The sequence below is a fragment of the Ursus arctos genome, unplaced genomic scaffold (genome assembly GCF_023065955.2).
Source record: "Ursus arctos isolate Adak ecotype North America unplaced genomic scaffold, UrsArc2.0 scaffold_7, whole genome shotgun sequence".
Classification (NCBI taxonomy): Eukaryota; Metazoa; Chordata; class Mammalia; order Carnivora; family Ursidae; genus Ursus; species Ursus arctos.
Genome location: NW_026623089.1, coordinates 39,188,007 through 39,201,194, shown reverse-complemented (window position 1 = coordinate 39,201,194; position 13,188 = coordinate 39,188,007). Strand labels below are relative to the sequence as shown.

Genomic DNA, 13,188 nt, shown 5'->3' with positions numbered 1-13,188 from the left:
AAAAATAGTGACAATACCAAATGCCAGGAAAGATATGAATAAACTGGGTCACTCGGCATTGCTGCTGGAAATGTAAAATGGTACAGCTACCCCAGAAAACAGTTTCTTAGAAGATACATCCACAAATACCCTTCAATTCGGCAACTGAACCCTGGGGCATTTGTCCCAGAGAAAAGCAAACTTCCGTTCACGCAAAATAGCAGCTTTATTTACAGGAGCCCGAAACTGGGAACTGCCCAGATGTCCTTCAGGAGGTGAATGGCTCAACAAACCGTGGTCCATACACACCACGGAATACTGCTCGGTGATGTGGCAATCTGGAACTTCCAAAGAACGATGCTGTGTGTGTGTGTGTGTGTGTGTGTGTGTGTGTGTGTGTGTGTGTGTGTTGGGGGGGGTGGGAATCCCAGAAGGCCACATACTATATGATTTTATTCATATAACGTTCTTGAAATGACAAAACTATAGAAATAGAGAACAGATTAGCAATTGCCAGAGGTTAAGGAGGGACAAGCTGATGGGAGGAAAGTGGGTTTGGCTAAAGGAAGCCCTTGTGGGGATGGGAACGTTCTGCGTCTTGGCCGTATCAAAGTCAACATCCTGGTTGCCATGTTGTACTATAGTTTTGCAAGATGTTGCCATCGGGACAAATTGGGGAATGGGTGCAAGGGATCCCTGTATCATTTCTTAGTCATACATGTTCATATACAATTGTCTCAAAACAATTCTTTTAGGTTAAACAATGATCATATGTGTCTCAGTCAATTTGGGCCGCTGTCACAGAATACCATCGACTGAGCAATTGAAACGATAAACATATACTTCTCCCAGGAGCAAGGTGGTGGCAGAGCCGGTATCTGGTAAGAGCTCTCTTTTTGGTTTGGGGACATTTCCTCTTGGTATCCTCACATGACAAAGAACAGAAAGACACCAAGCAAGCTCTTACGGGGTCTCATCTTATAAGGGCAAATAATCCCATTCTTGAGGGCTCCACTCTGGTGACATAATCACTTCCCACAGGCCCCCTCCTAATTACGGTCATATTAGGGGCTAGGATTTCAACATACGAATTTGGGGGGGACACCAACCTTGAGCTCATAACAACCTACATTCATTTCTTAAACTCCAATGATCAACATCCTCGCCAGTCTGGTTGATAAAATGCCAACTGCTCAGAAAGGGAAAGGGAAGCCAAAGGCAGTGTTTTACCCTTTTCTGCAGCAAAAAGCTTCAGTTGCTTGAACTTGGCAAAAATGTTTTTCTACTGACTTAAATTTCTTGAGCCAACACACATTTATTATCAGCCATGTTCAGCACTCGCCTAAGTACAAGAAATATAACAATGGACATTTAAAAGTTTCATCAAGAAATCAGAGGGCGGCATGGCATTTGCGAAAACAGGAGCGTGTGCCCAGTACTAGAAACACACAGGGAAGGAACTCAACCGGCCTGAGGAGGACTGGAGCTCTGTGCTGAGTCATATTTAAAAAAACACAGAAAGTGCAAAAGTGTATGGAAATAATAAAAACACAGAGAGAGACAGGGTGAAAAAAGTGGAAGCAGCTTCATGGGACCTTATTACTGGCCACTCGAAGTGTTTCTAACTGCTCCCTGTAATAAAGGAGTACAACGAGCACTTACAAACGCAAACCTTCATGCATCTCTCGTATGAGGTTTTTAAGATGAAGTTCCTAGAAGTGGAATTGCTGAGGCAACAGGAATGCACCTTTGTAAAGCCCTCGGGACCTGGAGAAGCAGTTAGTAAAGTGTCCCAAAGGAAAAAGCAAGTATGCTGGGAGCAACAGGGGGGCTGGCTTCCACAGGGAGCTGGGGAGGCAGGTAAGGCTATGGTCGGTGAGAGACGAAGAGGGAACATGGGATGGAATCAGACATCTCAGGTTCCTTTCGACTCTCTCTTCCCCGGGAGGCTCAGTGTCGTCTCTGACCCAGAGTCCACGATCCTCCCACGGTCTTAGGCTCAGTCAGCATTTTTGCCTCAGCTAGTCTCAGAAGGTTTCTGTTCTGGAGCTTAGAAGCCTGGACTAAAGTAAAAGAAGTAGAAAGCACAGCAGGATAAGGCTGCAGGTGAAAGGAACACCTGCCCTAATATTTAAGGGAACAGGAGGGTGGATAGGAAGAGGCTGCTACAGGGGGAGCTGGGAGCCAGTCACAGAAGCAGAGGAAGACTGAAGTGAGAGTTCTAGAAGCCAAGAGAGTAGATGTCGTAAGAAAGATTCAATAGTATCAAGTGCTGCTGGAAAATATCCACTGGATTTCCCTGCTTGGAAGCTACTGGAAAAGTCCTGGGGGAAAGCCAATTCAGTGGGATGGTGGGGGCCGAGCCAGATTACAGGGGTCGAGAAGTTTGAGACAGGAAGAGCAGAAACCCTCTCCTACAACAAAAATCAAAACTGCCTTTTGGTAGAGACACCTGTGTCTCCGATGCGTGAGCTTTGCAGATTCACTCGGTGGGAGCTCTGAGTGGTCAGAGTTCAGGGCTTGGGTCTCCATTTAAACAATGAAACTGAGAGCTAGAGCAGAGGTCACAGACCAGGATTCACGACAGGAGCACAGGATGGGCCAGAACACGGAGAACATACGTCCCGTCCTGGATTTACAAGCAGTTGAGCAAACTGCTTGGGGACCAGGACTGCGTAGCTATTTCTGGCGCGAGAGGATGGCAAGTAAGGCAGTCCCACTGCCAGACGTGGGGCGCGAGGACCCAACATCTGCCTTGAAGGGATTCCAAAGATGCAGGAAAGGCAAGGGCAATCTGGCTTCTGTCTCACTCTTGGTAGGAGAGACAAACTGTGTCACTGAAGTTGCTGGACCACTGGAGCACAGCAGCGCCCTCCACAAGCTCCCTCTTCACCGGAGCCCTTTCCTTGGTTTGGAAACTGGCAATCAAGCAGGGACAAGGTCGTGGTGAGACTCTCCCACAAGCGTCCCCAGGAGCACGCTGTAGACATCTGCGGCCCGTTCTGCCCTGGCAGGAGGCGAGGGGCTGGGAGAGGTCCAGGCACTGGTTTCAGATCACAGCCTCCACCACGTGGCACAGAGGGGGCTCTCCACAGGCAGCCCTCGCTGCAGACCATAAAACATCTGGCCAGTCCGGAAGGCTCGGCTACGCCGCCAAGCACGCAGGCCCACGGGCTGGGGACACTGGCCGACGGGCACCAGCCGCCTGTGTGTGTGTCCCCACAGGCCTGGGAGCCATCGCGCCTGCTCTCCGTTGTGTGCTTGAGACCATAGGAACCTGAGCAAGCGTCACCTTGCAGGGGGAGCGAAGCTCAAAAAGAACATCTGAGTTTCCCTGGATGGGCAGCGCCCAGGGCCCGAGTTCCAGTTTTACCCTCTGTTTCACGTGTTCCTTTTGCTGCATACAGACAATTGCCCTGTTTAATCTACTCAAAACACTGAAACCACCTCCCCCGATTTTCTCTGCAAACAGAGGTAAAACACTGAGCCATCTGAGCCAGGGTCACAAACCCTTAGATGGACCCTGGCCCCGCCACCCGGCGAGCTCGAGCAAAGCTGTGCTCTGTCCGGCAGAGGCGGCCCCCACGCTGCTCCAGACAGTCCTGCTCCGCCTGGAAGCCCGCCCCGTGCGGCCTTCTCTCTGCCTTTCCCTCAACTTCCTCGTACACACCTCTCTAATTATAAATGTTGGCTCAAAGGTTTTAAAACTCAGACCAGACCGGGCCAAACAATGCTTGTCTGGAGGCTGAATCCAAGCCTTCGGATCCAAACTGAACAGAACACGTGCCCTTAGCTGAATCTGGGGTTTGCTTTTAAAACACCACATACACCTGCGCCCTTGAAATCATTCTAAAAATCTTGTTACGTTCCTCAAACACATGTGCAGCTTTGTCTTCTGCCATCGGACTTCCAAAGGCACCAATGTCATTTTTAGGCTCAATTGCAAGCTGCCATGCAGAAAATGTGCCCCCCGCCCCAGTCCAGGCCTCCCTGAAGCAGATGGCGGGGCCGGCAGGCTGGAGGGCCCCTCACGCGGCAGGGAGGCCGAGACGGGGGGCGCAGCGAGCCTGTGCCAGCTCCCCCCTCCCAGCCCACCAAGCCACCCCAGGGCAGGCCGGGTGGAGAGGCCCCAGCGAGAGGCAGGCAGCACCTGTTGCCCAGCAACCCTGAGGCCAGCGGGAATATTCCGCGCTGCTCTGAAGCCCGGTGGTCCCAGCATGCCTCTGCACAGTGAATGAAGCAACTCTCCTGACCACTGACTCGAGAAAGTCGATGTCAGTCCTCAACTTTTCCAGGGAAAATGCAAACACCAAGATCTCAGGTCTCTGCAGCAATTGTGTTTCTTTTTTTTTTTTTTTTTTTTAATCCAGCTTGTGATATCATCTTGCTCGGGGAGGAATACCTGAACAATAACCCTGAGGGATTTTAACTCACTCCAGCATTTCACCAAGAGGCCTGACAATGCTGGGTTTTGTGCTGCAGGCATGTGACCCGCTGAGCAAAGTCCCAGGAGGACGGCTGTCCATCAGCAAGCCCGGCTGCCGCTCGCCCATTCAGGAACAAAAGGGCAAAGGCCCGGGATCAGGCGCCAGGGAGTTTCATCTGTACCCCTGACCTCGCCGACACTGTGGCTGGGGTAAGAAAGCAAAACACACGGCTCCTGCTGCCAGAACCACAGGGCAAGGACGCTCTGGAAACAGCTGCTCTGAGGCATTAGACAGAGTGAGGATCCCAATTCTTTTCTGAAGGGACCTAATTCTCTGTGTCGAGAAGTAAGCCCACGCTGGGCTACGGATTTGGGGCACAGAGCTACGTCAACAGTGACCCCGATAGTTGATAGCTACGTGTGAATTATAAAGTACTATTAATTATACACTTGTTTTAGACATGCTGATTATGCTGCAAGGCATGGCGGGACCATATGCTGCAATCTTTCCAAATATATGAAGTCTTGTTTTTTGTACCATGGGTATTTTTTTTTAAGATTTTATTCATTTATTTGAGACAGAGAGAGAGAGGGAGAAGCAGACTCCCTGCTGAGCAGGGAGCCTGGCATGCGGCTCGATCCCAGGACCCCAATATCATGACCTAAGCCAAAGGCAGACACTTAACCGACTGAGCCACCGAGGCTCAGTACCATGGGTTACTTCTAAATAGGGTCCTTAGACCACTTGCATTGGGGAAACAGCCTGGGCCCAATACAAATGTTTTGCTCCCTTCCTAATGCAATAATCAGATTCTCGGTGGGGAGCCCAGAATCCGGGTTACTAACAACCCTCCAGGAGATCCTTATGCATCAGATGATAAACAAGGCTCCCGCTGTCCCAGCTGCCAGGGACCTACCTTAGGGATGCCCTGGATGTCTCCATACTTCTCCCCCACCGTAAGGCCTGGGTCATGGGGCAACTCCCAGAAACACGGGGGAAATCAATTGTTTTTTTCTACTGCTTCGCTCTATGAGGAGTCAAGTCACTTTCATCTCCTTGCTAACAAATAGGCATTCCCTGAATGAAAGGCTGAGGGAACGAGCTGGGGATTATTTTGCTGGGAGAGGCTCATGAAATAAAAAGCCACAAAGCGGGGCGCCTGGGTGGCATAGTGGTTGAGCGTCTGCCTTCAGCTCAGGGCGTGATCCCGGCGTTCTGGGATCGAGCCCCACATCAGGCTCCTCCGCTATGAGCCTGCTTCTTCCTCTCCCACTCCCCCTGCTTGTGTTCCCTCTCTCGCTGGCTGTCTCTATCTCTGTACAATGAATAAATAAAATCTTTAAAAAAAAAAAAAGCCACAAAGCCTACATAAGAAAAGGCTGGGAATACAGGGGATCTCTACTGAATGAGAGTGCAATCTGACAAAGAAAATATTTGATGGCAAAACAATGAATCCCAATGTCCTATCTGGGTGACACTGTCTGGTTTGCAAATAATGTTCATAATCACATTTACATTTTTCTGAGAGAGAAGGTGCCTCCACGCCCTGCTTTTAACTGCCTATTGGAAGAGGTGGGTTTGGGTCCAAGCGCCCGTCCCACCCCCATGGGACACGATCTCCTTCCGCCACATCTGTGAGTTTCCTAAAGGTGAGGGAAGCCCCCGAGGCCCACTCCCATCTCCCCAGATCTGTTCGCACGGGGATTCATCAGCAATAGATGCCACGCCTCCGCTAGACGCAATCCGTCAGTTTCCTGATCACCTTTTGACATTCATCAGTTTTTCACTGACCAAAGGCGCTGCCTAAGAACTCACAAAGTGCATTCTTTCATTGCTTCCGGTCATAATCTTCACCTGCTTTGTGATGATAATTCCCGTGAACTTTCCTCACTCTAAGTAAGGCCAGGCTCCTCCACCGCAGCGCTCCTGGACATTTGGGGCCACATACTTCCTCACTGTGGGGAGCGGAGCCGTGCATTGTTAAGACCTTGAGCAGCACCCCTGGCCTCTACCCGGTCGATGCCAGGAGCATCAAAAGGTTAGTAGTGGGGGTGTCAGGGTGGCTCAGTCGGTTAAGCAGCTGCCTTCAGCTCAGGTCATGATCTCAGGGTCCTGGGATCGAGCCCTGCTTCGGGCTCCTTGCTCAGTGGAGAGCCTGCTTCTCCCTCTCCCTCTGCCTGCTGCTCTGCCTACTTGTGCTCTCTCTCTGTCAAGTAAATAAATTAAATCTTTAAAAAAAAAAAAAAAAAAGGCTAGTAGAGGCAACCAAAAACGTATCCAGACATTGGCAGATGTGCCCTGGAGGGGAACACCAACGTCCTGCTGAGAATCACTGCTCCAAGGCTCCACTGTGAGTGCAGCAGAATCCCCTCCGGGGGTCCGGTGAAAACCCAGATCGCTGGGCACCACCCCGAGTGTTTCTGATCCTGTAAGTGAGGGGCGGGCCCGACAGCACGCATCTGCATCGGACTCCCAGGTAATGCTGCTGGGGCTGCTGCTGGGATCACCGGGAGAGCTTTCAACAAATTCCGGCTCAATCAGACTTTCCAGAGCTGTGGCCTAGGCATCAGTGTTTTGTTTTTGTTTTTTTTTTTTTAAGATTTTATTTATTTATTTGACAGAGATAGAGACAGCCAGCGAGAGAGGGAACACAAGCAGGGGCAGTGGGAGAGGAAGAAGCAGGCTCCTAGCGGAGGAGCCCGATGTGGGGCTCGATCCCAGAACGCCGGGATCACGCCCTGAGCCGAAGGCAGACGCTTAACCGCTGTGCCACCCAGGCGCCCCATGGCATCAGTGTTTTTAAAGCTCCCCAGGGGATTCTAACATGGGTTGAAAATCACTTGCTGAAGGTTCTCAAACTATTTCTAGAATCCCAAGCTCTGCAAGAAACAGGAGATAAAATTTGTCAGAGTAAATGTACGTTTCATTTTTATACTACTCGAGGATCCCTCCCTAAAATCGCTTAGGAGTAGGAATTCTAGAACAAAACAAAACACATAACCCCAAAGTATACAGATTGGAGCTTTGGCCTCCACTCTTTCAAAACCCAGGGGCTGATACCACCAGGGATTCCCACCCTACTCTTTATTTATATATGAAGTACACCCCCTTCCTCTCTCTCTCTCTCTCTCTCTCTCTATATATATATATATATACACAGTTTTTTGGGTTTTTCTAAAGATTTTACTTACTTATTTTAGAGAGAGAGAGAGAGCACAAGTGGGTGAGGGGCAGAGGGGAAGGGAGAGGGACAAGCAGCCTCTGTGCTGAGCCCAATGTGGGGCTCCATCTCACGACCCCAAGGTCATGACCTGAACTGAAATAGTCAAGAGTTGATGCTTAACCAACTGAGCCACCCAGGTGTCCCCTCCCACCCTACTCTTGAGTAAGTTTACGATAAGAAAACAACTTGATGGGGGTGCCTGGGTGGCACAGCGGTTAAGCGTCTGCCTTCGGCTCAGGGCGTGATCCCGGCGTTCTGGGATCGAGCCCCACATCGGGCTCCTCCGCTAGGAGCCTGCTTCTTCCTCTCCCACTGCCCCTGCTTGTGTTCCCTCTCTCGCTGGCTGTCTCTATCTCTGTCAAATAAATAAATAAAATTAAAAAAAAAAAAAAAAAGAAAACAACTTGATGTCATAGCACAACTAAGAAGTCAGGGTCTTTTGTTGGCTAAAACGCAGGAGGAAATTACTCAAATAAGAGGGATGGAAGCTATCAGCAGAAGGTGGGAGGGGAAGGGACAAAAGCAGGGAAGGAATGTGTTTCTTTTCACAGAACCAGCAGTTCCAGCCAAGGAGATGGGCAAGTTGGTGTTTCACCTAAGACCCCCCACCCTTGCTAGGGATGTCTCTGCTAACAGCCCCCATGGGAGCCAGTGGGAGCCAGGCTGGAGCTGCGCAGAAGCCCCCTGAGCTGACCTGAAGTTACCTTTAGCTCATGATACTAACATCACTTCCTACGGGCAGCATGTCCTGCCATTTTTAGAACGTGCGAGGTACGCATTTGCATGCGGACACGCTAGGCATGGGCGAAGGAATGGAAAATACCGATGCCAGCTCCCCGCCCCAGACCCTAACACAATGAATAAACGCTTCCTGTACTAACCCCATGGGGAGATGGTGCTTTGAGAACTATCTCCCTGTCCCCTCACCTGTAACAAGTAATAAGAAGTCCTTAGCTTTCGATATTTCCTTGGGTTGTGTGTTCAGTTTGGTATACCCCAAGTGCACCTTCTTCCCATTCTATTCCCTTCCTATTATCTAAAAGGAGGGGCATCTTATAATAAGGAAACATGCAAGACCTACCTTCAAAAAATGCCCAGGTCTCCTTCTTTTTCTCAAAGGACGCATCTTCAGAAGCTTTGAGGGAAATCACTGTAAGACAAAAAAAGAAATGGCACAGCGTGAAGGACAGTAGTTTCTGGGCCCGGCCCACACTGTTCTCCGACATAATGCCATATGGTGTGTACGGCACTTACATTTATAAAGCAATTTTCCCATTTGCAAAACCACATTTAATTATCACAACTCACACATTAGGGAGAGGTACAATGCCTGACACATAACAGTTGAGGCACCAGTGGGGGGAAAGTAGGTTGTCTTTGTTTAAAAGCCAATAAATGGCAAAGCTGGGACTCAGTAACATAGAAGTCCCACTTGCCTCATATACTTACAATACAGAGTCCTCCAGTGGGAATCCCAAGAACCAAAACATTTATTTTACCATTTTAGTGGCCATCTTTCTAGGTACAGTGCACTTGCCGGGAACCCCTAGAAAGAGGAGTCTGAAATCATCTGACGGCTCAGGGTCTGCGCTCTGAGCACCATTCCATGCCAGGCAGGCACACACAGCAGGAAGCATCTGATTTTGAGATTATTTTGTCCACTTTTAGCCGGTAGTTGGTCATTGACCTTTTTGTGCCTGCTTTCAACAGTCCGGGAAACAGAACGGAACCACACAGTGTAAAACCTTGAATGTTACATGAAAGAGGCTGGAACCATGGAAGGAAAGATTCCATGCATAAGAGTAATCTTATCATGGGTCAAAAGATAAAAATTAAGCTGACCAAAAAAAGCATAATGTCAAGGAATGAGATTATTGTCCGATAGAACTTTCCAGGACGAAGGAAATGTTCTACGTGTGTTCTGTACATTTAGTAGTCACTGGCTACTTGCGGCTACTTGAGAATGTGAAATGTGGCTAGTCCACATGGGCCTGAGGAATTGAATTTTTAATTTAATTTTAATTTAAATTTATATAGCCACCTGTGGTCTGTGGCTACCACACTGGAGACTTCTAGAGAAGAGAATCTAGGACCTGAACAGAAAGACAAAGGAGATTGGAATGGAGATGGAATCAGAATGAGAGGCAAGGCATATGGCAGAGATGGTCTGAAACTTTAACTCTATTTACTGTCCCTTCCCAAAACTTTTGTATTATATTGTCATGAATTTCAATCTCGATTTTCCATCTTTTTACTCCTCTAGGCCTTACACTGGGTATTTCCTATTGACCCATCTTGCAGATCACCAATCTTCCCATCTGATAAACCCGTCTATTAATTCTTTTTTATATTAAATTAATTTATTCATCTTTATATATCCCAGCTCCCAGATGAATTTCTCCAGCTTGTCACCTAATTTCACCATATTTTCATATTATTTTAATGCATATGCCTGATAACTTTCATATCTGCATCCCCAGTAGATCTGTTTGTTATCTGTCTTTGCTTTCGATCCTGTCCCTTGCTATGTCCTAACACTTTTTTTTTAATTGAATGCCAGACATTGTATATAGAAAACTATGGAAATGCTAGACAAAATTTTATTTTCCAGGGTGCCTGGCAGGGTCAGTGGGCAGAGTATGCAACTCTTGATCTCAGGGTTGTGAGTTCGAGCCCCACATTGGGTGTAAGGATTACTTAAAAATAAGATCTTTTTTTTTTCAGTGTCCATAAAGTTTTATTCGAACATAGCCACATTTATTTGTTTACATATTTTTTATTAATAATATTTTTATTATATTATGTTAGTCACCATACAGTACATCCCTAGCTTTTGATGTAAAGTTCCATGATTCATTACTTGCAAATAACACCCAGTGCACCATGCAATACGTGCCCTCCTTAATACCCATCACCGGCCTATCCCCTTCCCCCACCCCCTCCCCTCTGAAGCCCTCAGTTTGTTTCCCAGAGTCCATAGCCTCTCATGGTTCATTCCCCCTTCTGTTTACCCCCCCTTTCTTCTTCCCTTTCTTCTCCTACCGATCTTCCTACTTCTTATGTTCCATAAATGAGTGAACATTTTTTTACTTAAAAATAAAATCTTAATTTTTTTTTTCCTGGTAACAAGTTAAAGTAGAAGGATGAACACCTAATCCAATCAGGATTTTAACTGCCTAGAGTCTAGGTTTCAGTTTTATATGGTCTGGACTATCTCTGGTTTGCCCTTATTTCAGGGATCCTCAGTGAAAATTCTAGAGTATTAACCAGGGCCCTTCTAATTGTTAAAATTGCCAAAAGCTCTGCTTGCCTCCTAGGCATCCTGATTGATACTTTCTGCACAGCTTCTCTTAACTAGTGCTGCTTAAGTACGGTTGAATTTCTTAAAGACTTAAGTGTCTCCAACAATTGGGGTCACTAGCTACTCTTCTCTATGCTCTATCTATCTAGGCAGTCCTTCAGAGAACAATTAGGATAGCTGAAATATATATGTGCACATATAATTATGTAATATAAATGTATTTATGATATATAAATATGTAATTAGGACAACTGAAATGCAGCTTTTTTTCCCCACTTTCTAATTGTTCTCAGAAGGAAGGCTTTGGTCTGCTATAAGCTAGTCTGCGACTACTAAAGAACTCTCCCGTTAGAACCTAAATTCCTTAAAACATATCTTCTGTATCCCCAACACCTGGTAGACTGCGTAGCAGCTGGTAAGTGCCTAGTAAATAAATGGGTAATCCATTTCTTTCTGAGTGCCCCACAAAGTAAGCAGTCTGGCCCTCCAGGAATGAACTCTTGGTCTTGCATGGAATATTTGATAAGCCACATAATTTGCCCATTATCCGTCCTGCTTAATTTCCCCACCCACAGCTGACTGCCGGAGCAATCAATCAAATTCTTCCTTCAAGAATTTAACTAAGAAACACAGTATATCTGGTTGTTGTGGGTCCTGCGGCCCAAAGAGCTGGTGGCCTTCTGGGCGGCAGCCATGTTGGAAAAACAGGCAAGTGGAATGGAGCAGGGGCAGAACCCACAAGGGGAAACTGGAAGTGAGAGGACTCGTGGAGCTGAGCACTTGATCTTGCTGGAGCTCTAGGCCCCAAGAGGGCTGATGTAATGTGGTTGCTACCCTTGCATTCTATGAGCTCCATATCCTTCAACTATCCCTACCTTTCCTCTGAATTAGTTTGAAAGGGTGTTCATAGCTTCAACTAATTGAGCCTAGGCTAGGATAACCATAAAGAGACCCAATGAAGACAATATAGAAAGGAAAGACAGATTATCTCCAAGGACCTGAGTTTTCAGGAGATCGAGATGCCCTTCATCATCCAGAGCCTTATCACTCCAAATGTGGCCCACAGACCACAAGTGCAATGCCACAAGTGCACAATCACAGGGTCCCCAAGTCAGACCTACTGGATCAGAATCTGCTTTTAAACCAGATACCCTGGGTCAATCTCATGCACTTTAAAGTTTGAGATGCACTAATACGCACTGGGTTGAAAAAATAAGTTGCCATTTACTGGTTGCGTAACCTTGGGCAAGTTGCTTGATTTCCCAGTGCCTTAGTCTCACAAATAGGGATGACAAGTGCCTACTCTTAAGGGATGTGTAAGAGTCAAATGGGTTAATACACGTGAAGTGCTTAGAACAGTGCCTGAGGGGCGCCTGGGTAGCGCAGTCATTAACCGTCTGCCTTCGGCTCAGGGCGTGATCCCGGCGTTCCGGGATCGAGTCCCACATCAGGCTCCTCCGCTGGGAGCCTGCTTCTTCCTCTCCCACTCCCCAGCTGTGTTCCCTCTCTCGCTGGCTGTCTCTCTGTCACATAAATAAATAAAATCTTTAAGAAAAAAAAAAAAAGAACAGTGCCTGAGACCGAGTGAGCCATTTTTATCCACAACGATGTTAGCTCTATGAGAAAAGGGATTTTTGTCTATTTTCTTCACTGCTCTAATTCCTGTACCTAATTCCAGCGTGGTCCTTTGCTGACAGCCCTTTGTTTCACCGTGTGACTCTTCAATCATCCAAATGGGCCACAAGAAAGGCTTCCTTGTCCTTGTCGCTAAATGTCTACAGTTCAAAAGGACTGCTACCGTCCTAGCAGAGGCAGGTGCCTTCGGATAACTTTTTCTTCATTTTTCATTTTTTCCTTGCAGAAATTGTGGGCCCTTGATGTAGTCGATAACAATGGCTTTGCCTTATTTGGGATACAAGAAAACAAGGTCTCCCTGACCAACTTCTAGAGATATGTGTTGAAAGAGCCAACAAACTGGGATCCTAAGCTAACAGGGCTCTGAGCAACGAATTAATGGATGTTCCTCATTTCCCTCCAGCACAACTTTTTTATGGGAAAATGCAGTAACTTGGTTTGCACGCGATTACCAACCCCGGTCATAACTGTATCTGTTCGCGGACTCTTTCAGAGCTTTGGAAATTTTTCCAAGATTTTGCCATAACTATCTTGTTTCAGCTGCTAATCCCCTGCTATCTCAAAGTGAACTTGATACATTGTCAAGCCCTGTGTCTGAGTTCACACACTGTGAGGAAACAGTG

The 13,188-nt window shown here is 47.4% G+C and overlaps 1 protein-coding gene across 6 annotated transcripts in view; it reads right to left on the bottom strand.

The window, feature by feature from the left end:
• The window catches only part of VSTM4 (V-set and transmembrane domain containing 4), a 98,763-nt gene that overhangs the window by 60,687 nt on the left and 24,888 nt on the right, over positions 1-13,188 (bottom strand). For all 6 annotated transcript variants that reach the window (XM_048219276.2, XM_057308807.1, XM_048219275.2 and 3 more), the window contains exon 3: positions 8,711-8,779. In XM_048219276.2, coding sequence (XP_048075233.1) covers positions 8,711-8,779 — 69 coding nt within the window. The remainder of the gene's footprint in view (positions 1-8,710; positions 8,780-13,188) is intronic.